Genomic DNA, 27,267 nt, shown 5'->3' with positions numbered 1-27,267 from the left:
CTGTTGATCACTTTCCACACTAAACTAGTTTCAAGAACCAATTATAGTTAAATGATCTATCTCATCAACCTTCGACTGAGTTTGAAAACCCATCTTACAATAGACCAGAAGTACCTTGTTAATTTCCTTTACACTGTAAGATGAATCAGCACCTACTTTTGTACAACGTTGTATACTCTCTTGCCAACTATTATCGGGAAATAAATAATTACATGTAAATCGACAACACGTCGACTCATATTAGAAATGTACGTGCAAACGATGTTAAATTGTAGCATTGGGAGTGTCTCACCCTAGGAATATCCCAAAAGATAAACTTTAAAGGTCGAATCATATCCAACATTACAACGGCTTAATCTCCTTCTTGTTCTTGTTTAGAACATCTCAAAACAAAATTAATGCAGAGCTAATCTATGATTGTCGAATTGTATTATTTACTAAGTAATGGAAACCTATATATATATATATATAATATCAGTATCTGCATTCCATTGAGTATTTAATGCAGCAATGTATATTTTTAAAGAGTTTTTTAGTGTATTTTATTTAATCTGCAGTTAAGTAAATATTTTGTATGTTAAAGAATTTTAGCCTTTATTCATTTGAACTAGTAGGATATTTAATTGCAAAACATGAAACCACTGAAGACGCAACAATCGTATTCTCTATTGCATGTTTATGCGCCGAGGCGTCCAGTTCATAGTGTTTTGTTTAGGCTTCTTTTAGAGAGTTCGGCCCTCAGGTACAGTTTGAATCAATTAAAGGTTTACAAAAGAATTTGTCCAAATTACCAACAAATTCGTGCGTCTTGTAATTATGCATTCAGAAACACTGGTCGGGGTCGACTAACTTTGTCCTGGTATTCAATCCAACGCGACCTCTTCTCCCTCCTCTCCTTGTCTAAAGCAGTATGTGTGACGAAATGTACTCTTTTTATTCAGACGGGAAAAGGAGAAACCATGGTTACAGGCTTTATAGCTCAAAAACCATTCTTTTCGTTTGATCTGAAATGCCTTTTTAAAGCCTGAAGAAAAGAATCACACAAAATATTTTCTTAGCTTTATAAAAGGGTATTTTCTGTGTTCTTTCCCTTCTTGAAGGACTACATATAACATCAAGCTTGGAAGATGCTTCTTCCGAAACCTATGAAAATCGTCATTCTCGGCAGGATTGTTTGTGTTTCCGGAAGGAAGTTTTTAATGCATTAAAAACTCGGCAGGAAGTTTTTAATGCAAACGCAGAGCTCAAAAAACTACTAAGAGAAATTAGTGTTATTCAATGAGTAATTTCATGTTTCCTAGTAATTGGAAGCAAATGTTCCATGAGCGTCATTTTGTGCAGGATAGTAGGGTGTAATTCTCCCCCACATTTTTGATAAATACATGTTTTGATGAAATGGATAATAATACACTAATAAAACAGAGTGACACTCTTATGTTGAACGAAAAAATATTCCTCCCCTAACCCGAGGGAAATTTAAAATGAGGCTCTTTTAACAACAAGCCTATATACTTATGATAGCACATTACTAGAGCACTTATTTTTAGCTTCCACAGTCGAAGGATTGATCCCAAGCTATGCAAGTTCATAGCGGACGACATTAACAGAGATTCAGTTTACGTGTTATGACAAAAATTATGATTTTGTGAAAAAGAAGAATAAAAGTTTCCGAACTGTGAGGATCGCATTAGGCAGTTGTCTAAATAGGGTGCAGAACTCCTTTTAATCCGTCAAATGATTCCGACTTGGGTAGGTTCTGGGGAAATTTGAATTAAAAAAAAAAAAAAACTTCAGCTTCCGAGACAGGTTTCAGACTAAGAACATGTTAGTTATCGGACCAAGACTTTATTCTACCACGGAAAACTGTACTCAGTCATTCATACATTTCTCTTAGGTTTGGTTAGAAACTAATAGAATAGTAGAGGGTAGTCATCTATCATACTAACTTTCCACAAAAAGTAGTATAATCTATATGGAAATTCGTTTCGTACAGAGATTATAATCACCTATCCTATGGCAATTCCTAGTGGCAGATAGCTCTAAATACAGACTTTATTTATATTTTTCTATAACAGATTTATTTATATTTTTCTATTTATTTATAGTACTATATACATATAAAATCATTATTACGAGACAAGACCCTACTTTACCCAAACACTCAATAAATCATTATTTTTCCTAACGGTTCCGAGATCGCAACAATAGAGAATCGATCTAAACTGATAGTTAATTAAGAAAGGATAACGTTTCTTTCAGTTTTAAAGAGTGCTATAGAGAACATCGTACGCTGAAATCTATTCATACTATATATTCATGCTACAATATATATCGTATGTGGAATAACTTGCTCAACCACGATACTAGAATAGAACATTCGTAATCTGAAACTAAATAATCTACCCTCTTTACCAAAAGTGTTCTTGAGCAAATCATAAGTATTTGTTATATGGTAGTTTAACTAAATTCTTTATGAAAGTGGGTATATTCTTAAAAATGTGTAGTTGACGAGATGGAAAAGGAGTCTATGCATTATGAATATTCAATTAATAAACTTATATCCTAACAGTACCTTTCTATGCTGTCAGACAGAATGATTTTTTTTCAGTTCGTATTGATTGCAAGACTAAAGACAGCATTTTAATATTGAACTATACTTTCTTTTTATACGTTTAGTGCATTCGTCTTAAATTAACCTCATATGTTTTGATTTATAATTTCTGTACTTCTCTCGAATGGTAATTATTGTCTCTAGTGAGAAAGACTGGCCTCCCATGTGTATCTTTTTTTTGTTTGTTTGTTTGTTTAAGTTGTTTCGAAAATACATAACACTTACATTTGACATTTTTCAGGTCACAAATCACCTGTTCTTATAATTGTAATAAGACGCTCCACGAAAATTTCGACGTGTCAAAACCTAGTGCAGTAAATACGGATGTAAAACATACACATGAAAATAAGAGAGGACATACTTGTCCTGAGTGCGGAAAAGCGTTTAGAGACAGAAACTGTTTAATAAGGCACACATTTACCCATACACGTGAAAGACCACATTCTTGCACTCAGTGTGGTCAAAAGTTTGGTAAAAAACATCATTTAAGTAATTACATGCTTACTCATACAGGTGAAAAATCACATCATTGCGTCCAGTGTGGAAAAGCATTTTCTTTGAAAGGTAATTTAAAGACTCATATGCTTATCTAGTGATGGGCAGTGGGAATATTCCCGGTGGGAAGGAATTTAAAAATGGGAATATTCCCGTGTTTTTTCCCTGGCCTATAAATTCCCGAAAAGGAATTTATTTTCATTTCTCTACTTATTCTTCCAAATTATCAGAACCATATTACTAATTACTTTATTTTAATATATTATGATTTACTTCTAGGTTTTAAAGAATTTGGAGGTTAAAAAATTTAAAATTATTTGACGGTATTTTATATAACTAATAATACGAGTTTTTAAGTTCCTCTTCCATTTGCACTAAAAAGTAAGGTAACTGTTTAATATTGGAGGCAAAAACTAGCAAAAAGTAGGATGATTTACGGAAGAAATAAGTTGATAGTGATGTTCCAGTAGTCAAGAAAGTGTCGAACACAATTTGTTTTAGGGCAGTAGGGGATTTATACTAAACGGAAAGGTAAGTAGAAGTGATTTATGTGAGAAAAGAAAGTGAAATGGTGGTAACGAAGATAGAAAACAACATGCCATGCGGGGCTCTAACCCGCGTTCATTCGCTAACACTCGCTCTGCAATGCTGTCTGAATTTAATGTTGGTAACGTAATTTAACGTATGAAACCACAAAACAATCGCATCGGAATAAAATATCGCAAAAGGTAGGTGCAAAAACTGACCCCCAATGCTAAAGAACAGCCAAAATTATCAAAGTACTAATTTACAAATGATGAAAAGGAACCAGTTTGTAAAGTAATTTAGAATTATTTGGAAATAGAAATGAAGTACTATTAATAAACCCTGAACTACCCTTAGTAATAGACGTCGGTCTGTCTCCTCTCTCTGACTCGAATTTCTGAAGAGGTACTCGGACTTCTTTTACATGTGAATTAACGTATGGAATTTCGAGAAATAGGTAGAATGAAAGGTCGTGTATGGCAATGTTACGTGCTAAAATATAAAGATAAGTTAGTATCTTGAAAATTTTGTGAACATAAATCCGTATGCGCAAATGTTGATAAATTGATTAGAAATGTAGCTTCTAGCATTTATCCAATCTAATTGATTTATAATATTTATAAATTTAATGTGTTTATAATATCAGTAATAATGTCAAGTTGAGCAAATCCACACATATAAATTTAAACTGTTTAGTGCTTTAAAAGTATTAGGTCTTACTATATAATTTTTTCAAACATAATTAATTGATAGAACATATTGTAAATATATATACCTTTATGTGTACTCTAAATATAATAAAGTGTTAATAAAGTAACATATTACCGTTCAGAATATATATTTTAACGAATACTCTGTGGACATCACTAATAATATGCTGTGATATAAAAATTAATTCAACTTTGAAATCATAATATAGTATTAGAAATCAATTATCTTTCTGATTGAACATAAATTCCCGGATAAATTCCCATTTTGGGAATCTTCCCGGGAATATTCCCGAAAAATATCTGCCCGGGAATTTACCCATCACTATGTGTGAGATTTTCCTCCTGTGTTTATTAACATGTGTGTAGCCAAAGTTGAACGTTGGTTTAATGCCTTACCACACCATTGGCATGTGTGTAGTTTTCCTCCTGTATGAATTACCATGTGCGTAGCCAAACTTGAACATACTCTAAATTCCTTTCCGCATACTCCACATATCTGAGATTTTTCATCTGTATGCACTAACTCACCACTTGACATAGTTGAGCTTTGACTAAAGCGTTTATCACTCTTTTGGTACGTATGACGCTTTTCACTTTCCTGTGTCACCATATTTCCTGTCCAACGAGATCGATGAAATCCTCTACCAAACTGCGTCGAAGTATCAGATTCCTCATAAGAATGAGAAATGGTTTCATTTATTGTAGTAAACGTATCCCCTTCTCAGTGGAGAGCAAATATGTTATCGCGTCTGTAACAAATTCAACAAACAGGGAAATGTGAATGGAGATAATGATTAAGTAGCAACAAAAAATGTAATCATTCGCTATATTACATGATAAAGTTACGCTTCATTTGTTTTATTACATTAAATATTGTAGAAATATGAAATGGAGTACCACTGAAAGTCAACATATTAATAATGTCTCCAAATAAGTGGCTGTAGTTTGTTTCACTATATCAAACTGACCTAACATTTATATCGTGGCGGTCATAAGTCTATTATGTGGAGAAAAAACAAACTTGCGATCTAAAGGTTTAAGAACAACTCAACGTATTAATAGATACTGTACCGAAGATCATTTACTTATATCATCATAAGAGGAACACGAAAGGCGTTTTGAAACGAATTAAAAAATTACATACAACTTTCCAAGCTAAGGCAGAGAAACTTAAAGTAACAAGACTAAAGACGAATCATTTACAGCGTAGTGATCGCGGTTCATTGGTCTAGGCGCTTGACCAGTAAATTCAAGGTTCTTCGATCGAATATACTTCAAGCATTTTTTTTTTTACTTTAGGAATTTTTATGGAGATAGATCGGCGATAACACACGCTTCATTACATTCAAACATTTGAATACTCGTTTCTTTAAACACTTGAACTATCAAAGTTTCAGGAATAATACTAGTAATAATAATTATCTCCAAGAATATTTAAAAATTAAAAACTTATTATCGCTCAGGTCGTACCATTACAAGCAAAAACGTGGTATTAGGGAAAAAAAATATATATATATTTCGGTTTTTTGTAATGTTGTTAATGAAAAGACGAATTTCTCATCTCGATTTTAAAACAAACCAAACAATTTTAATTCGAGACGGGACAAGGTTAACTTACACTATCGTCATGCTTTGGAGATGAGAATCGACGCGAGACGAAAGCTATTGTAAATATTTTTCATCTTATTTCGATTCTCGAAAGAGTGTATGCCACTCTTTAAGCAACAATTGCTCTGTAGACTGAATCTTATACATTATTTTGTTAGTTTGTATTTCAGAGCTCACTGAATTATGGTCTGTTTATATATTTTTATAGGAAAGCTTTTATAATTACACCTGGAAATTTCGGAAGGTAGTTTATTAAAAGCTTTAGTGTTCAATTATATTCAGGTCTTTTTTTTACGGTTCTTTTCTTGAAAACGTACAGTAGAATATATTCTACACGAAATATTAACGGAAATCTTTCATTTAAATTTGAGTACCTGTAAAGGTGTCTCATGAAGGTACGGACCCCCTTTCCCGATACTCCTTCGACATCTACTGTAGCTTAGCCGGCATAAGCATTACTTAAAAACAAAGTTTCTTACGGCTCTTGCGAGTTCAGAATCCCTACTTTCTACACGAAATATACCTTCAAAATTTCCGTTATAACATTTAACTAGCTGTAGGGAAACTTTCCTTTATAACATTTAGCTCGTTGTACGGAAACTTTCCGTTTTAACATGTAGCTAATTGTAGGAACGTATCGAGAAGGTATGTGCTGTTGGTCCTGACACTTCTCTCCAATCCCGACTATTTTGTAACTTATGGCTTACGCTACGGGCGATTTTACAGGCTTTAATACAATGTGTCCTCATACGGAATTTGTTACCTATATTATTCTTCTTATTATTATTACTGAATATTTGAGACCTTCCTACAACTGTTTATACAGATAACGTGTTCAGTTTTGAATCTGATTAGCCTAGTGTCGACAGTCAATTTGCATCGGCTCCTGCGCGGACACAAATAATTAAAAATAAAGCAGAGAGATAGATAAAAACAAGAAATAAGTAATGTAGATATTTCATGTAAGTTAAGTAAATATGTTTTGACCTTGAGAGCGACAGAGATATTAATGTAGCTCATAAAAAAATTTTTCATGTTGATTTTTAATGCTATGTAGATGTGAGAGGATGGCAAACAGCTGATTGAGTATACGAACACACATACATGTTTTACACCATGTACCTTCATGTGCATTTATGAATAACAGAAAATGTTTTAATACTAATACACAATAACACACTGAGCAAAGCTATGTGATAATGTAAAAAAACAGTATCACGTGACAGTTTCAACACTATAACTGTGCAAAGAAAGAGAGAACATAAAGAGAATGCTTCGGAAAACAGGAATTAGGACGTACTGGAAAGGACGAAGCAGAATAATTGAACTAGTCAAAAGAACAATGAGAAAACCAATAGCGAACAATGATCAACGGGTAGTAATATATAGAGTAGGATGCGCGGAGTGTAAAAAAAATTACATAGGAAAAACAAAAAAATGCAGTAAAAGGATTAAACAGCACCAGGATGATGTAAGTTTGAAAATAGACAACATTGCGATATACAAGCACCAGAAAGATACAAATGACAGGATAGGGTGGGTAGGAGCAGAGGTCATAGAAGTAGAAAACAGAACTTAGCGAGAAAATGGAATGAAGCCAGGGTGATTATGAAGGCAGGAGGCAAGGAGAAAAACTGGAATGCAGGATTCTCGATAAATAAGGAGTGGGAGATTCTGCTTAAAGAAGAAGAAATGAAAAGGAAGATGAAAGAAAGAGAAACAAAATAACAAGGAAAATAAGGATTATTGGAGAACAGAACGCATCCAGCGGAAAAAAATGTAAACTTTTAATTCAACATGTGTGCAGCTAAAAAGTGAAAGCCACACAAGTGTTACTTTTTAATGAAGGGGCGGGGTATAATTAAAGAGTTGATCTCCGGACAGTATATACAAGTGATGACGAAATCCCAGCAGCCAGAAGGAGCGGAAGTTTGATGGAGACACAGTTATTGTGTTGAAACTGTCACGTCATACTGTTTTTTTTTACATATTATGACATGGCCTTGCTCAGTGTGTTATTGTGTATTAGTACAAAATGGAAACAAGGCCTGATAGAATAGTTATAGAAAATGTTTTGTATATGGTATTAGTTTATATTTGTGTTAATTTTATATTGAAGCACTTCGCAAGTAAAACCTGAGTTGTGAAAAGAAGGATTTGTTGTTAATGATCGTAATATCAAAATTTTTAGTGTCTCATATTTTAAGTGCATGTTTCTTATTTTCGTATTAAACTCAGTTATTTATATTTTTGTACTTTCAATTAGTTGCACGTAATTCATATCAATATGGAAGCTAGTGTTTTAGAACAATGTCAATCAATGTTGACAGAGGAATTAGAGAAACAATTAGAAACCATTGCTCAAAAATGGTAATGAATATTGGACGTATAGGGCAAAAAATAGATGCATCAGAAGGTGAACTCCAACAGACTGTAACAGAAGCGATTTGGAAGCGTAGGAAAAAGCAAATTGAATGCCAAAGCAGACAGTTTAAGTAATAATATCAAAGTAGCCAATAACTCCTTAACTGAGGTACGCTCTGAATTAGTTAACGCGGCCAATCATGTTGATTCAGTTGCTGCTGATTTTAAAAATAGTGTAGCGGAATGAAAGAGAGGTCTCACTGTGTTCTATGAATACATGCGAACGGCATAGGTTGAGTGTAGGCAAACCAACAAAATACAACACTGCAAAGAAGTGCAAGGCGGAGAAGAAACCGTAAATACTCTTGAATTCGAGGCGGCCTACGTTGTGAAAGATATGTCCCAAATAAACCAGAAAGTCGATTACAATCAGGAAAAGGAAATATGCAGTGTAGAGATAGCGAAAAAGGAAGAATCGTTACGTGTACCTGTAGACAATTGTTTCTAATGTAATTCTTTTGCCGGCAAGGGATACCGATGTTTCACACATGATAAGCGGTAGCGTTGAGGTTGCGCGTATCCGCCCTCTTGAAGAAGCCAGGGAAGGCTTGAGAGTTTAATTGGTGATTTTGTGTGATAACGAAGTTACAGTGTTGTCGCTTTTGTGTCGCAGGCAGATGGTTTTGCGCGATTTCACAAATTCAAATTTGTCTTTGTAACCGTGTATATCTAACGTAAGTTGCATTTTAGTGCTGTAAATCCATTCCAACTTTATCAGCTTTGAGTATTGTAGAAGGAAACGACTTCAAATTCACAGTTTAGGGTGTAGACCGGCCAAGCGAATTGTGTTTTACGTAGTGAACGTCTCGTACATAATATATCGGTCGGAAATGTTTACCGTAAACAAGCGTAAAAGTAACACTTCCAAAAAACCACACGCAGTTGAAAGTATATTTCCGTTATAGAACCCAAATGTAACACTAAGTTTAAGAAGAAAAATAAGATGGCAAATGATACCCAGTTGAGTTTTTGTAATACATTATTAACGTAAACTCGATTTCGAGGAGTATAATCAGCAGAGTTAAAATGAGCAGACGTGATCATAATATCAGTACATCAGATGCAAAATTTATTAATTTTCAGTTACCGAAGTGTTTGAATTTTTAAGCTAGTACTTCACTTTTGCGAAATTTTAAGAGAGAAATTTAAAGTGTAGTGCTACTCAAAATGTAGACCAGTTGATTGCTCGTAACGACGACAATGTTCGTCGACCTCAACGTACAGCGTATTCTCAGCGCGCACAACCACGCATTAGGCGTGCAGTAGGAAATAAATTGAGGATAAAAAGAAATTGCTTTGGTAAGCCTAATTCGGAACGAACTAAACTCGGTCAATAACGAACTACATGCAAATTAAAGTCGAGCTGTAGGCGAGGTTATTTCGAGAGAAACATGCGGAAGAAGTATACATCGACTCTGAAGAGTACTAGAAAGTTTAAGCGAAAACACGTACGAACATTCTATAGTAAACTACATGGCAAAATATAATAGCAGTAAACGGAAACATAAAAAGAAATTTATGACACGTACCCAATGCAGCGTAAATCCAATCGTCGGAAAGGAAGGCGTGTCATTACTTGGAGAGTTAGTAAATGCGCTGTAGAAAGGATAAAAATTCCGCAAATTAAACAAACTAGGTGGAAAAGTACATATACACGTGCTAAATTACAGCTTACAAGCGTAACCGGCACAGATGGAAAATTAAAATCTTTGCCCAAGAAAAACGTGAACTTCACCCGAACTCGGAATAAACCCCGGAAGAGATGAGAAATCAGAAATACCGAATTGACCTTTTAAATTTATAGAGAATGAAAAAAGGATTATTGTTTATTTATTTGATTATTCTCTCAAATTTCGAAGGTTACTTTTCATAATCAAAGTGTGTGCCCACCGCCACTGACGCACCAGTCCAGGAAACCATCAATATCGCTCTACAATCAGGTACGTTCACTTAGATGTCATGTTTTATGGTTTTTTTACAGCTTTTGGAGATGAAGATGAATGTTGAAAGGAGAGGAAGTACAGCATTGGAAATTTTGAACAGGTAATTGATTTAGAACGCGATTTCGGATTTTGAAATTGTAAAAATACCACAACACTTTTGAAAAGTATGGCTATCCCGTTTTGGATGCGGACTTTCAGTATCGAATTCCTGGTATGATGCTTAAGTTTTGAATTTTTCTTCTTTTCAGGTGGTTCTAGTTTTGGGAACAATAATTTTTAATAAAATTTTATTATCAAATCTTTTTTTGAGTTTTTTTTCATTCTCCTTTATGTTTATATTAACATTTAGCTGTTCAATATAAAATCAAGCGTTTAGAGATAATTACGAACATAATTAGAGAAATACTAGTAATAACTACAATTAATAAAACTAAAATTTTGGGCAATTAAAAAAAAATGTACTCTTCAGATAGTGATATTTTTCATGTAATGTTGTGATTATATAATAAGAAAATATGCGATATTTGTAATGTAAGATTAAGTCGCTGTCATAATACTGTAAGTTAAACACAATTTAGAATAATATTGAAAGTAATTGAAAATAACCTTGAATTTTTTAAAGTTGTTCGTTGATTTGCTCATCGTTTGATATATATATGCCGTCTACTCTTAAAAGTCAATCTGCATTCACTGTGACTAACCTCAAGTTAATTGACTTCAGAGAAAGCAATATTATAAGTTAGGAAGATTTGAAAGTTAAAATATAATTCATCCCCTAGGGTCATCAATACTTTGGTTATAAAATTGAAGCGATGAACCGAGTGCGACGCCTGATTGGGTTCCAGCTAATGTGTAGATTCGGCAATTGACTACAATTTCAAAAGGCTGACCACAATCTTGGCAAGTGTAATTCTTTTTTACTGTGTAGATTAACATGTTCAACCAACCTTGAACGTAGATTATATAACAACCACACTCTTGGCATGTGTGATATTTCTTTCGTTTTTGGATTAACGTGTGTGTAATCAAATTTGGACGACGTTTATCCACAACCCCACTCTTGTCATGTGAGAGGTTTTGCTTCTGTGTGGATTAACATGTGTGTAGCCAAACTTGAACGTCTATTAAATGCCCATTCATACTCTTGACATGGGTGACATTTTTCTCCTCTGCGCAGCTAAACTTTAACGTCGATTAAATGCCTTACTACATTCTTGGCACGTATCAAATTTTTCTCCTGTATAGCTAAACTTGAACGTTGATTAAATGGCTTACCACACTTTTGGAATGTGTAGGGTTTTTCTCCTTTGTTGATTAACATGTTTGTAATCAAATTTGAACGACATTTAAAACCATTATCACACTCTTAACATGTGTGATATTTTTCTCCTTTGTGGATTATCATGTGTGCAGCCAAATATGAACTTTGATTAAATACCTGACCACACATTTGGCACTTTTAAGGTTTTTCTCCTGTGTGGATTATCATATGTGCAGCCAAACTTTAACGTCGATTAAATGCTTTACTACATTCTAAGCATGTGTAAACTTTTTCCTGTGTGGACTAACAAGCGTGTAGCCGAACTTCAAAGTTGAAATGCATAACCACGTTTTTGGCACGTGTAAGGTTTTTGTCGTGTGTGGATTAAAATGTGTGTAGCCAAATTTGAACGTCGATTAAAAGCCTTACCACATTCTTGGCACGTCTAAGGTTTTCCTCCTGTATTTGTTAACATATGTCTAGCTAAATTTGAACGTTGATTAAATGCCTTTCCAAACTCTTGGCATGTGTAATCTTTTTCTACTGTGTGGATTAACGTGGTTAGCCAAACTTGAACGTTAGTTAAATGCTTTACCACACTCCTGGCTGCTGTGTGTTTTTTCTCCTGTGTGGATTAACATATGCGTAGCCAAAGCTGATCGTCGATTAAATGCCTTAGCACACTCCCCGCACGTGTAAGGTTTTTCTCCTGTGTGGATTATCATGTGTGAAACCAAATGTGAACGTCGTTTAAACGCCTTACCACAATCTTGGCACGTGTGAGGCTTTTCTCCTGTGTGGATTAACATGTGTTTAGTCAAATTTGAACGACGATTAAATGACTTACCACACTCTTCGCACATTTGAGTTTTTTCTCCTGTGTGGATTAACATGTGTGTAGCTAAAGTTGAACGTTGGTTAAATGCCTTACCACAGTCTTTGCAAGTGTGTGGTTTTTGACCTGTGTGGATTAACATGTGTGTAGCCAAAGTTGAACGTAGATTAAATGCCATACCACAGTCTTCGCACGTGTGATGCTTTTCTCCGGTGTGGATTAACATGTGTTTAGTCAAATTTGAACGATGATTAAATGACTTACCACACTCTTCGCACATATGAGTTTTTTCTCCTGTGTGGATTAACATGTGTGTAGCTAAAGTTGAACGTTGGTTAAATGCCTTACCACACTCTTGGCAGGTGTGTGTTTTTTCTCCTGTGTGGATTAACATGTGCGTAACCAAAGCTGAACGTCGATTAAATGCCTTAGCACACTCTTGGCACGTATGAGGTTTTTCTCCTGTGTGGATTATCATGTGTGAAGCCAAATGTGAACGTCGTTTAAACGCCTTACCACACTCTTGGCACGTGTGAGGCTTTTCTCCTGTGTGGATTAACATGTGTTTAGTCAAATTTGAACGATGATTAAATGCCTTACCGCACTCTTGGCACGTGTGAGGCTTTTCTCCTGTGTGGATTAACATGTGTTTAGTTAAATTTGAACGTTTTTTAAATGCTTTACCACACTCTTGGCATGTGTTTAGTTTTCCTCCTGTATGAATTACCATGTGCGTAGCCAAACTTGAACATACTCTAAATTCCTTTCCACATACTCCACATATGTGAGATTTTTCATGTGTATGCACTAACTCACCACTTGACATAGTTGAACTTTGACTAAAGCGTTCATCACTCTTTTCGTACGTATGACGCTTTTCACTTTCCTGTGCCACCATATTTCTTGTCCAACGTGATCGATGAAATCCTCTGCCAAACAGCGTCGAAGTATCAGATTCCTCATAAGAATGAGAAATGGCTTCATTTAATGTAGTAAACGTATCTCCTTCTCCGTGGAAAGCAAATATGTTATCGCGCCTGTAACAAATTCAACAAACAAGGAAATGTGAATGGAGATAATGATTAAGTAGCAACAAAAAATGTAATCATTCGCTATATTACATGATAAACTTATGCTTCATTTGTTTTATTACATTAAATATTGTAGAAATATGAAATGGAGTACCACTGAAAAGTCAACATATCAATATTGTCTAAAATAAGTGGCTGTAGTTTGATTCACTATATCAAACTGACCTGTCATTTGTATCGTGGCGGTCATAAGTCTATGAACAGGTATTGTCGGCTGCCTGACACGAATGCACAGTAGGAGATTTACATCTGTCTTATCTGTAGTTTCGTGGGGAGAAAAAACAAACTTCCGATCCAAAGGATTAAGACCAACTCAACGTATTAGTAGAAACTGAACCGAAGATAATTTACTTATCTCATCATAAGAGGAACACGAAAGGCGTTTTGAAACGAATTAAAAAATTACATACAACTTTCCAAGCTAAGGCAGAAAAACTTAAAGTAACAAGACTAAAGACGAATCATTTGCAGCGTAGTGATCGCGGTTCAGTCGTCTAGGCGCTTGGCCAGTAATCTCGAAGTTCTTCGATCGAATACAAGTCAAGCATTTTTTTTTACTTCAGGAATTTTGAGTTGATTTTAGTTTAGCGTTCCTTTCAGCAGCGAGGCTATATGAGACGTGGACCTACTGATTAACGTGGAATCCTAACCACATGAGCTCCCGCCGGGAATCGAACCCGGGTCTCCCACGCCAAAGGCACGTACGCTAACAGCTTAGCCACGGAGGAGCTCTTTAGGAATTTAATGGAGATAGATCGGCGATAACACACGCTTCATTACATTCAAATATTTGATACTCGTTTGTTTAAACACTTGAACTATCAAATTTTCAGGAATAATACTAGTAATAATAACAATTATCTCGAAGAATATTTAAAAATTAAAAACTTATTATCACTTCGTACCATTACAAGCAGAAAAGTGATATTAGGCGCACAAAAAAAATTTCGGTTTTGTGTAATGTTGCCAATGGAAAGACGAATTTCTCATCTCAATTCTAAAACAAACCAAACAAATCGTGATGAAACATTTTAATTCGAGACGGGACAAGGCCAGCTCACACTATCGTCATGCTTTGGAGATTAGAATCGAGACGAGAAGAAAGCTATTGTAAATATTTCTCATTTAATCTCGATTCTCGAAATAGTGTATGCCACTCTTTAAGCAACAATTCCTCTGTAGACTGAATCTTATACATCATTTTGTTAGTTTGTATTTCAGAGCTCACTGAATTATGGTCTGTATATATATTTTTATAGCAAAGCTTTTTTAATTACATCTGGAAGCATGAGAAGTTAGTTTATTACAAGCTTTAGTGTTCAATTATATTCAGTTCTGTTTTTGCAGTTATTTTCCTGAAAACGTACAGTAGAATATATTCTGCACGAAATATTAGCGGAAATTTTTCGTTTAAATTTGAGTAGCTGTAGTGGTGTCTCATGAAGGTACGGAACCGCTTTCCCGAGACCCCTTCGACATCTTCTGTAGCTTAGCCGGCATAACCATCACTTAAAAACAAAGTTTCTTACGGTTCTTGTGAGTTCATAATCCTTACTTTCTACACGAAATATACCTTGAAACTTTCCGTTATAACATTTGACTAGTTGTAGGGAAACTTTCCTTTATAACATTTAGCTCGTTGCAGGGAAACTTTCCGTTATAACATGTAGCTAGTTGTAGGAACGTATCGAGAAGGTGTGTGCTGTTGGTCCTGACACTTTTCTCCAATCCCGACTATTTTGTAACTTATGGCTTACGCTACGGGCGATTTTACAGGCTTTAATACAATGTGTTCTCATACGAATTTATTACCAATATTATTATTATTATTATTATTACTGAATATTTGAGACCTCAATATTACGTTCTACTTCCCTAGCAAAGCTGGGATAAACGCAAAAAAAAAGTGACAAATCTTAGGAAAAAGACGAAAATCAATGTGAAGGTTACGAATATATTTACAAGGATCTAAAAACTACCAAAAAAGACGATTTCAACCACACGGCGACCGTTTTCCGGATTAAATTATAATAGTCTTCCTACAACTGCCTTTACAATACCATTAGTTATACGGATAACGTGTTGAGTTTTGCATCTGATTAGCCTAGTGTCGACAGTAAATTTCCATCAGCTCCTGCGCGGACACAAATAATTAAAAATTAAGCAGAAAGATAGATAAAAACAAGAAATAAGTAATGTAGATTTTTCATGTAAGTTAAGTAAATATGTTTTGACCTTGAGAGCGACAGAGATATTAATGTAGCTCATAAAAAAATTTTCTTGTTGATATTTAATGCTATGTAGGTGTGAGAGGATAGCAAACAGCTGATTGAGTATACGAACACACATACATGTTTTACACCATGCACCTTTATGTGCATTTATGAATAACAGAAAATGCTTTAATACTAATACACAATAACACACTGAGCAAAGCTATGTGATAATATGTAAATAACAGTATCACGTGACAGTTTCAACACAATAACTGTGCAAAGAAACAGAGAACATATAGAGAATGCTTCGGAAAGCAGGAATTAGGACGTACTGGAAAGGAGGAAGCAGATTAATTGAACTAGTCAGAAGAACAATGAGGAAAGCAATAGTGAAAAATGATCAAGGGGGAGTAATATATAGAGTAGAATGCGCGGAGTGTAAAAAAAATTACATAGGAGAAAAAAAAATGCAGAAAAGGATTAAACTGCTCAACTATGATGTAAAATTGAAAATGGACAACAATGCGATATACAAGCATCAGAATGATACAAACCACAGGATAGGGTGGGAAGGAGCAGAGGTCATAGATGTAGAAAACAGAACTTTGGTGAGAAAATGGAAGGAAGCCAGGGTGATTATGAAGGTAGGAGGCAAGGTGATGAACTGGAATGCAGGATTCTCGAGAAATAAGGAGTGGGAGAAGATTCTGCTTAAAGAAGAAGAAATGAAAAGGAAAAAGAAAGAAAGAGAAACAAAATAACAAGGAAAATAATGATAATTAGACAGAACGCATCTAGCAGAAAAAAAGTAAACTTTTAATTGAACATGTGTGCAGCTAAAAAGTGAAAGTAAAAGTCGCACAAGTGTTACTCTTTAATGAAGGTGCGGAGCCTAATTAAAAGTTGATCTCCAGACAGTATATATGTGATGACTAACTCCCAGCAGCCAGAAGGAGTGGAACTCTGATGAAGACCCAGTTCTTGTGTTGAAACTGTCACGTCATACTGTTTTTTACATATTATGACATGGCCTTGCTCAGTGTGTTATTGTGTATTAGAACAAAATGGAAACAAGGCTTGATAGAATAGTTATAGAAAATGTTTTGTATGTGGTACTAGTTTATATTTGTGTTAATTTTATATTGAAGCATTTCGCAAAGTGAAACCTGAGTTGTGAAAAGAAGGATTTGTTGTTAATGATCGTAATATCAAAATTTTTAGTGTCTCATATTTTAAGTGCATGTTTCTTATTTTCGTATTAAACTGAATTATTTATATTTTTGTACTATCAATTAGTTGCTCGTAATTCATTTCAATATGGAGGATAGTGTTTTAGAACAATTTCAAGCAATGTCGACAGACGAATTAGAGAAACAATTAGAAACCATTGCTCAAAAATGGTAATGAATATTGGACGTCTAGGGCAAAAGATAGATGAATCAGTAAGTAGGTGAACTCCAAAAGTCTATAACAGAAGCGATTTGGGAGCGTAGAAAAGAACAAATTGAATGCCAAAGCAGACAGTTTACGTAATAATATCAAAGTAGCCAAGAACTCCTTAACTGAGGTACGCTCCGAATTAGTTAATGCAGCCAATCATGTTGATTCAGTTACTGCTGAGTTTAAAAATAGTGAAGCGGAATGAAAGAAAGGTATCACTGTGTTCTATGAATACATGCGAACGGCATAGGTTGAGTGTAGGCAAACCAACAAAATACAACACTGCAGAGAAGTGCAAGGCGGAAAAGAAACCGTAAATACTCTTGAATTCAAGCCGGCCCACGTTGTGAAAGATATGTGCCAAATAAACCGAAAAGTCGATTACAATCAGGAAAAGGAAATATGCAGTGTAGAGATAGCGAAAAAGGAAGAATCGTTACGTGTACCTGTAGACAATTGTTTCTAATGTAATTGTTTTGCCGGCAAGGGATAACGATGTTTCACACATGATAAGCGGGAGCGTTGAGGTTGCGCGTATCCGCCCTCTTGAAGAAGCCAGGGAAGGCTTGAGAGTTCAATTGATGATTTTGTGTGATAAAGAAGTTACAGTGTTGTCGCTTTTGTGTCGCAGCCAAATGGTTTTGCGCGATTTCACAAATTCAAATTTGTCTTTGTAACCGTGTATATCTAACGTAAGTTGGATTTTAGTGCTGTAAATCCATTCCAACTTTATCAGCCTTGAGTATTGTAGAAGGAAACGATTTCAAATTCACAGTTTAGAGTGTAGACCGGCCAAGCCAATTGTGTTTTACGTAGTGAACGTCTCGTACATAATATATCGGTCGGAAATGTTTACCGTAAACAAGCGTAAAAGTAACACTTCCAAAAAACCACACGCAGTTGAAAGTATATTTCCGTTATAGAACCCAAATGTAACACTAAGTTTAAGAAGAAAAATAAGATGGCAAATGATACCCAGTTGAGTTTTGGTAATACATTATTAACGTAAACTCGATTTCGAGGAGCATAATCAGCAGAGTTAAAATGAGCAATCGTGATCATAATATCAGTACATCAGATGCAACATTTATAGATTTCAGTTGCCGAAATGTTTGAATTTTCAATCTAGTACTTCACTTTTGCGAAATTTTAAGAGCGAAAATTTAAGTGTAGTGCTACTCAAAATGTAGACCAGTTGATTGCTCGTAACGATAACAATGTCCGTCGACCTCCACGTACAGCGTATTCTCAGCGCGCACAACCACGAATTAGGCGTGCAGTAGGAAATAAGTTGAGAATAAAAGGAAAGTGCTTTGGTAAGCGTAATTCGGAACAAATTAAACTCGGTCAAAGACGAACTACATGGAAATTAAAGTCGAGCTGTAGGCGAGGTTATTTCGAGTCAAACATGCGGAAGAAGTATACAACGACCTCGAAGAATACTAAATAGCTTAAGCGAAATCACGTACAAACATTGTATTTGGTCTAGGAATTAATTCGTGCGGTTGGTACGCACACATTGAAGCTGTAGTACAAACACAAAATACATAAATACCTTAAGAAAAATATTGTCCATCGCTAGCCACCACTTTCGCCCATCTGTCAGGCAATGTACGGATTCCGTGGCGAAAGAAGTCCTCACCCTTGGAAGCGATCCAGTCAGAGACCCATGTTTCGATATCTTCTGAAGAAGTAAACCGCTGTCCAATCAAATCGTTGTTCATGCAATCGAACAAGTAGTAGTCCGAAGGAGCAACGTCTGGTGAATACGGCGGGTGGGGTAAAACTTCCCATCCGACATTTTCTAAATAGGTTTTGACCGGTTTTGCGACATGTGGGCGAGCGTTATCATGTTGAACAATAAGTTTATCATGTCTGTTCTCCCATTCTGGTCGTGTTCTGGCCAGAGCTTGCTTCAAACGCATTAATTGTCGTCGATAACGTTCTCCATTCATAGTTTCACCCGGTTGCAGCAGCTCATAGTACACCACACCTTTCATATCCCACCATATGCACAGCATAACCTTTGCACAGTGAATATCTCGTTTTGGTTGTGATGGACCTGGTTCACCTGATTTCACCCAGGCCTTTTTTCGTTTAGGGTTCTCGTAATGGATCCACTTCTCATCACCCGTAATAATTCGATGCAGAAACCGCTTTCTGCTCTGTCGTTGAAGCAGCAATTCGCAAATGGTTTTTCGTCTTTCAACGTCTCTGTCTTTCAATTCATGTGGAACCCAATGTGACATCTTTTGAATCATTCCCATGGCTTTCAAGCGTTTGGAGACTGTTGTTTGATCAACGCCTAATGCTGCTGCAAGTTGTTCCTGCGTTTGACACGAATCCTGCTCGAGCAATGCTGTCAATTCTTCGTCTTGAAATTTTTTGGCTGTCCAGCTCGCTCTTGGTCTGCCAAGCCGAAATCACCACTTCTAAACCGTGCAAACCACTTCTGACACGTTCGCTCAGCTAGAGCATGGTCACCATACACTTCCACAAAAATACGATGACTTTCAGTCGCACTTTTCTGCATGTTAAAGTAATGCAGCACGACACCCCGCAAAAACACTTTATCAGGCACAAATTGCGCCATGTTCACTTAACTACAAACTGGTGTTGTTGACGCTTTAATCCACTGCCCTATACTACAAACGATACGCGATGACAGGGGTTTGCAACATATGTGTGGATACACGGAACTGTGGGACGCTCCGTTCGTTGCGCCATCTCTTGTCCACCCGCACGAATTAATTCCTAGACCAAATATAGTAAACTACATGGCAAAATATAGTAACAATAAGCGCAAACATAAAAAGAAATTTATGACACGCATCGCAATGCAATGTAAATTCAATTGTCGTAAAGGAAGGCGTGTCATTACGTGGAAATTTAGTAAATGCGCTGTATAAAGGTGAAAAGTTACGCAAATTAATCAAACTAACTGGAAAAGTACACGTAAACGTGCTAAATTACAGCTTACAAGAGTAACCGGCACAGATGGAAAATTAAAATCTTAGCCCGTGAACTTCAACCAAACTCGGAATAAACCCCGGAAGAGATGAGAAATCGGAAATACCGAATTTGACCTTTTAAACTTTTAAAGAGTAAAAAAGGATTACTGTTTATTCTCCCAAATTTCGAAGGTTACTTTTCATAATCAAAGTGTGTGCCCACCGCCACTGACGCACGAGCCCAGAAAACCATCAATATCGCTCTACAATCAGGTACATTCACCCAAATGTCATGTTTTATGGTTTCCTTACAGCTTTTGGAGATGAAAGATGAATGTTGAAAGGAGAGGAAGTACAGCATTGGAAATTTTAAACAGATAATTGATTTAGAACGCTATTTCGGACTTTGAAATTGTAATAATACCACACTACTTTTGAAAAGTATGGCTATCCCGTTTTGGATGCGGACTTCCAGTACCGAATTCCTGTTAGGAAGTTTAAGTTTTGTATTTTTTTTTCTTTTCAGGTGTTTCCAGTTTTGGGAACCATACTTCATAATAAAATTTTATTATCAAATCTTGTTTTGAGTTTTTATTCATTCTTCTTTATGTTTAAATTAACATTTAGCTGTTCTCATACAATCAAGCATTTAGAGACATGTTAGGTAACTAGACATAATTACGAACATAATTAGAGAAGTACTAGTAATAACTACAATAAATCATAAAATTAAAATTTTGGGTAATTAAAGAATGTGCTCTTCAGATAGTGATTTTTTCATCTAACGTTGTGATTGTATAATAAGAAAATATGCGAAATTTTTAATGTAAGATTAAGTCGCTGTAAAAATACTGTAAATTAAACACAATTTAGTATAATATTGAAAGTAATTGACAATAACCTTGAATTTTATAAAGTTGTTCGTTGATTTGTTCGTCGTTCGATATATATATATATATATATGCTGTCTACTATGAAAAGTCAATGTGCATTCAATGTGACTTCATGATACCTGAAGTTAATTGACTTCAGAGAAAGCGATATTATAAGTTAAGAAGAGTTGAAAGTTAAAATATAATTCATCCCCTAGGGACATCACTACTTTCGTTATAAAATTGAAGTGATGAAACCAGTGCGAGGCCTGGTTGGGTCCCAGCTAATGTGCAGATTCGATATTTTCTAAAATTTCAAAATTTTGTTCTAACTTTTAATGTTTGGCATAATTAGAGAAAAGTGTCATAGTACCGTCAGATGGGGTTAATTGAGACTGAGACAGTTGCGTATTTTCTATATTCGGAGTTTGCTACACTGTAAAGATTTTTCGGGCGCAGTGTACGATATTTTGTTCTTGGAGATCTAGTAGACTTGTACGTGTGTGTCGTGTAAAGATCATGTGCATGAATAAGTGGCGGGAAGCTTAAGCTTAGAGTATAAACGTATGCATTTTGTGACGGCGTTTCAACTTCCATGTGTGCATACTTCAAATATTATGGTTGAATATCTAATCGACTTGTGTTTTACTATTACAAGTTGTGGAAGCTTCTTAACACTTTTCCGTTTCTGTTGGTCATATTTTGCCTTGTAGAGGGCGTTTTCTGACGAAAGGTGTGTTGCTGTGGTGACTAAGACATGCCAAGAGTATATAAGAAAAAGGCGGGAAGTAGGTCCTATCGCAACTACAATGCAACTCAACTACAAGAAGCAGCAGAGTATTCGGAAAAACATCCCTGCCAATCACTAAAGACTGTTTCGAGCAAGTTTAGTGTTAATAAGTTTGCGTTACACCGCCGACTAAGAGGTACATACTCAAGAACCCCAGGAGGTCAACCTGTTCTAACCGTTGACGAAGAATACAAATTAGTAAATGGTAATGTTCACGCAGCAGAATGGGGGTTTAAATTCACTAAAATGGAAGTACGTTTGATAGTTAAAAGATATCTTGACCAATCAGAAAGAAGAGAAAGAAGATTCAACAATAAACTGCCTGGATTGGAGTGGACAATTTTTTTTCTTCGTCGGCACTCGGCTGTTGTAACACAGAGATTAAGCCAAAACATTACTCGTGCCAGGGCAGGAGTTAGTGTGGAAACAATCAGTGCATACTTTAACAACTTACAAGAAACTTTGAAAGACGTTCCACCTTAAAATATTGTTAACTTTGACGAAACGAACTTTGTTGACGATCCTGGTAAATCTAAAATTATAACCAAGCGGGGAGGAAAACATCCTGAACAAATTGTAAATTCATCAAAGGCATCTAAATCTGTGATGTTTGCTGGTACTGCCGATGGCACACTACTACCGCCGTATGTGTGCTACAAAGCCGATCATCTTTGGGAATCATGGTGTCAAAATGGACCAACAGGAACACGTTATAATCGAACAAAATCTGGTTGGTTCGATCAGCATGTGTTTGAAGACTGGTTTATGACTACTGCACTCCCGTACTTCAAAAGGCAAAACTCCAACCTTAGAAAAGTACTGATAGGTGATAATGTCTCCAGCCATCTCTCCGATCTTGTGATTCAAGAGCTTCCCAAAGAGGGAATATAATTTGTGTTGCTGATTCCGAACAGTACGCATTTGCGCCAACCATTTTAGACGTTGCGTTTTTTGGACCTCTCAAGAGAACTTGGCGTGGGATTCTTTCTTCGTGGAAGAAAAAACATCGCGGTTATCTGACCAAAGACTTCTTTCCTTCCCTTATGAATAGTACTTTAATGAAAATAGAAGAAAATTCTGCTCAAAACCTTCAGGCCGGATTTGGAGCTACAGGCATTTTTGCTTTGGACAGAAATCAGGTTTTAAAGCGAATTCCAGATAAAACCAGAGGTCGGCCCTTCTTCCACTAATTGATCTGGTGCTTTTATAGATGCACCGCAATCAGCCAGATTTGAAGATAAAACTAAAAGGGAACGTAAAAGGCGTATTGATATTCAACGTGGAAAAAGTGTTACTTTGGGCTCGATGGATAAAGAAACCAATGACACAGGAAAGAACTATAATGACTTACGTGTTGATGTCAGTTTGGAGGCAGTTGAAGATGGAAGAGACAAGGAAAGCGAAAATATGCCCAACCAGCTTAATAGCAAGGAAGAAAATTTTTCAGCTTCTGGTACGAAAGGGAATGTTAAAATTGGAGATTTTGTAATTGTTACATTTCAGTCTGAAAGGGGTCGATGATTAAAATTCATCGGAATAATTTGTACTATAGACGGAGAAACTATTACAGCCACTTTTCTGAAGGAGAGCACAAAAGAAAGAGGAGTTTTCATTTATCCACAAAAAAAAAGATACATAATCGTTTAATGTACAAGATATTGTATGTAAAATAGAACCTGTTAAAGTTATGAGACGTAGACGCATATGTTTGATGTCTCTCTCTTTTAGCAAATAGTTTATCAAGTGTATTTCTAAGAAAGTGTATTTTTATTTGTTGCATTTCAGGCTGTAGTCTTTTTTTTTTGTCCTACCCGTAATGTTGTATTGTAGTGTTAAAAATATAATTTTAAAAACGAAAACTAAGTCTCACCTTACCCTGATGTTAGAATTACTTGAGACGTACAAAGACAATTACGTATGTCTCATGTCACTTAACTGCATGGGGTGACATGAGACAGTCTATATTTAAAAATAAATAATGATTAAGAAGAGGTGAAGGCTTGGCAATACCATGAATGACAAGTGTGGTAAATACCTCCACAATTCCGTAGCAAACCGAATCTTTCCAACCATACAATGTGTCGTGACACATACAAATATTCAAAAATCGTCTCAAGTCGCCCCATTTGACGGTAATAAAATTGATGTTCGGATATTAGATTTTGATATAATACTTAGTTTTGATTTGGATTTATAGAAAATAATTAGAGTTTTGATTTGGATTTAGAGAAAGTAAATTAAATGTTATTCTTTTTGATGTTTGAAAATAACTTTTGTTTTGTTGTGCCGGGAAACATAAACCGGTCTCGAGGAAAAGAAAAAGGGAAGACCGTTTAAGATTCCACGGTACCCTTTACTACGATAAACACAGGATACTATGATGTATCGATAGTACGGAGTTTCTACGTTAGTTAGACAGTATATGGTAAAATTCAGGTTTATGTTATGAGAACATATTAAGATTGCTACGTACGAGTAGGTCCTCAACAACATTAATGTTTAATGAACAAGTTAATATTACTGTTATCTTGTGTTTCAGTAATGTGACAAATGCTCTCGGATGTGACTTTATTCTCGATAAAGATAAGTGCAATTGCTAGTAAGCCACACATAAGTATTAGGTAGAGCTCTTTAAAACGTTACATTTGTAAACCTACCAATTTTGTAGGTACGAGCGGGCCTGAAGTAATACTAATGATTAAAAAATTGATGAAATGCGGGGCTGTAGCATTAAGTCTCCTCCCAGGGTGTATTTCTTGTCGTCCTTTTCATTATATTTATTTTCTTAAAATGCCTCCTCAAGGCCTGAATGTTGACAGCCCAATTGGGGTTGGGAAATTAACCCTGATGTGTCATGACTTGAATGACGAAGGCATGCAACCGGGTTGGAATGTAATGTCTTAGGGTAGAAGCGACCCTGCAAGCTTCAACTGTAAGAGATCGTCACCACCGTTGGTTTTAGGAACCAATTGATTAATCTGTATTTTTGATGAATGACTTACAACCTGTGTTGTCAACTAATGACGCACAGAATGGCGCTCCGTAAGGCTTCACCGCCGTTAAACTCATTTATTTGTATTAAATTGTTCAAGCGGTTATTAGTTAAGTTGTATAATGCAAGTTACGTTGTATAATAAACGAAACTGACTTAACATTGACGGAAATTCTTTTCAAATTTGGCGGTCTCTACAGTGACTGCTTTCTATACGACTACAACAACAAACCATCCCTGTAATTAGAACTGATGCTGACCCCCAACATTAACGCCAAAATAAAGTTACATGTTCTATCGTAGAGTGTAGTTAAAACTTCGTGTATACAGTTCATGGTTTTACCTACAGATGACTGTGAAACTCTTTTCATATTTTGTGGGAAGAAATGCCCGATGTCCAAAGTAACCCCTTGTTAAAGTAGCTAGTAACCACTATAAGCGACATGAAGTATCAAAATTCAGTGTGGCAAATCATAACACGGAACTATGAAAATGATTGGGAATGAAGGGATCCATATAATTAAGAGGTTACGTCCCTAATGGCTTGTGTTACATTGGAACACTAATATACAAGCAAAGAAAGCATTACCTATAAAATACTTAACTTTCAGGATGTTACCTATAAAATACTTAGGAACGTACAATAACACATTCAACACGTAAGACATCCTAAATACAGAATTTTGCGCTATCCTTGTTTACCCACATTTTGCGTAATGCCCTAATCTGCATAGCAATCTTATTTTTACCGGCCATCTAGCACATGCTGGTTAGCGTAGTTTTTACAATAATTCATATATCATGTACGTTCGACAAGCCCCTAAAGTGATCCCATATTGAGAAATGCAGGCCCATACACTAGAAAAGATTCCTTGGAATGTGAAAAGTCGACTTCCTTGAAAAAATGAGTGCAACTATGAAATGGACTGATGTATGAACCTTTACAAATAATGAACATCTATTGTTGGTTAAAATATTCTTTATCTTGTATTTTACTTATGTCTTTCGAAGCCCGCCGGAAAAATCACGCTAGACCCATTTGAGCTAAATCCTAAATAAAATCACAAACGTCCATAGTTTATGTTCGAATATAATACATTACAGGTTTAATTTTAGGATAATTAAAATTCTCATTATTTGTTATTTCACATAAGTCTCTATATAAATAAAACAATATCGTCGAGCACCCATATTATAAATATATGCAACAATTAGTGAGAAATGTGTAACCAATAATAAAGAAACAATTATTTTATCAAGATATGAACTACATAAGAATGGCATGGATGGTATCAATCTTGTTATTATTTTTATTTGGTATACAGCTAGTATATGTGTGCCATGTCATTTCCAAATTGTAGGCTACTAACTCACGTTCATGATATCTCTCATACCTAAATATTTATCGTGAAGTATTGCTTTTAACCAACAAAATTTCCGAAACCATATAACCGTATTGTCAATCTGAGCCAATTAGTTAATTTAAAATTGAACATTACCTTTCTGGCCGAACTGAATTTAAACTTTTTATTGTTAATTGTTGGGAGTCATTAGAATACGACGCGCAAGTCTCCTGAACCACTATTTTTCTTAGCGTTTCTATATTACTTTCAAATGCAGGATCTTCTTCTAGTGCTAATTCTGGTTTCACCCTATCAACGTTTAGTTTCAAGTCCAAAGAGCATATAGCTGTATCCTTGTCCACTGATACCTCTTCTTCCGTTGTAGATAATATTATCTCTTTGTTGTCATTCATTAGTTCATATGTACACCCTTTCCCTTCGAGCGGATCTTCAAGAGGTAAGTCATAAGCAATTTCTTCTTTGCACATCAATTCCAACTTAACAGACGCCTTACCAGCCATTGTGAATTGAAATATAATAAGAATTTAACACTGTTCTTATACTCCCCTTATATTTTACGTTGCCAGTGTTAATGAAATCATTTACAAGTACGTTCACAAAAGCAACTTTATATTTCCAATCTTCTTCTTCTTCCTCTTATTCTTATTCATCGGCCACAATTGCTCTCTCGGCAATTGATTGTTTGTTTGAAATAAGAATCACAAAAGTTTTGCATAGTATTATCACTCTATCGAACAAGAATATCGACAATTTAGAAAGGTAATTATACGTGTAAAATGTAAAAATTAGAATAGTTGAAAAATGATAAAAAGTAACAAGATGTGTACAAAGTCATAAAACAGATAGAAAGTACTAAGTATGATAAAGCGAAAATACGTGAAAAAAAGAAGTGTCGCAATCAGGAAAAAGTCAAATTTCAGGCCGTGTCCAAAAGATACAAGTTCGCATTCGAAGTACGCTCACTTCCGGAAGTGACGTCACCTAGTGTTCAAGTTCACAAGTGTGCGAGTGCATAGTGCTTACTGTGCGAAGATGTACATAGTCGTAGAGTGATTATTGTAAGCGATTCCACTCCCCTTTCCCGCTGAAATTGGTTAGACAACTAGCGCCGCCACTAAAAGGAGTTCGGGAATTATGAA

The 27,267-nt window shown here is 35.6% G+C and overlaps 2 protein-coding genes across 2 annotated transcripts in view; one reads left to right on the top strand and one right to left on the bottom strand.

Moving 5' to 3' along the window:
- The window catches only part of LOC145675530 (uncharacterized), a 92,261-nt gene extending 87,175 nt beyond the window's left edge, over window positions 1-5,086 (top strand). Inside the window, exon 3 of the transcript XR_014129145.1 lies at window positions 2,853-5,086. The gene's annotated coding sequence lies outside the window, so the exon portion shown is untranslated. The remainder of the gene's footprint in view (window positions 1-2,852) is intronic.
- Window positions 5,087-5,194: 108 nt separating this feature from the next.
- Window positions 5,195-27,141, bottom strand: LOC145675528 (uncharacterized). The gene is made up of 2 exons (XM_081746013.1): window positions 26,264-27,141; window positions 5,195-13,449 (listed from the first exon to the last, which is right to left on the bottom strand). Exons 1-2 carry the CDS (start codon window positions 26,626-26,628, stop codon window positions 12,156-12,158), a joined length of 1,659 nt encoding a protein of 552 aa, XP_081602139.1. The 5' UTR covers window positions 26,629-27,141; the 3' UTR covers window positions 5,195-12,155.
- Between the last annotated feature and the right edge of the window lie 126 nt (window positions 27,142-27,267).

The sequence above is a fragment of the Thermobia domestica genome, chromosome 18 (assembly GCF_964235325.1).
Source record: "Thermobia domestica chromosome 18, izTheDome1.hap1.1, whole genome shotgun sequence".
Taxonomy (NCBI): domain Eukaryota; kingdom Metazoa; phylum Arthropoda; class Insecta; order Zygentoma; family Lepismatidae; genus Thermobia; species Thermobia domestica.
This window is presented reverse-complemented; position numbering and strand designations above follow the sequence as displayed.

What these genes read in the sequence shown, in the direction of transcription:
- LOC145675528 (XM_081746013.1), bottom strand. Translation starts at nt 26,628, where the DNA reads ATGGCTGGTAAGGCGTCTGTTAAGTTGGAATTGATGTGCAAAGAAGAA. An exon ending in AATTCAGTTCGGCCAGAAAG is followed by an intron (nt 13,450 to 26,263) that starts GTAATGTTCAAT and finishes AATTTGTTACAG; the next exon opens with GCGCGATAACATATTTGCTT.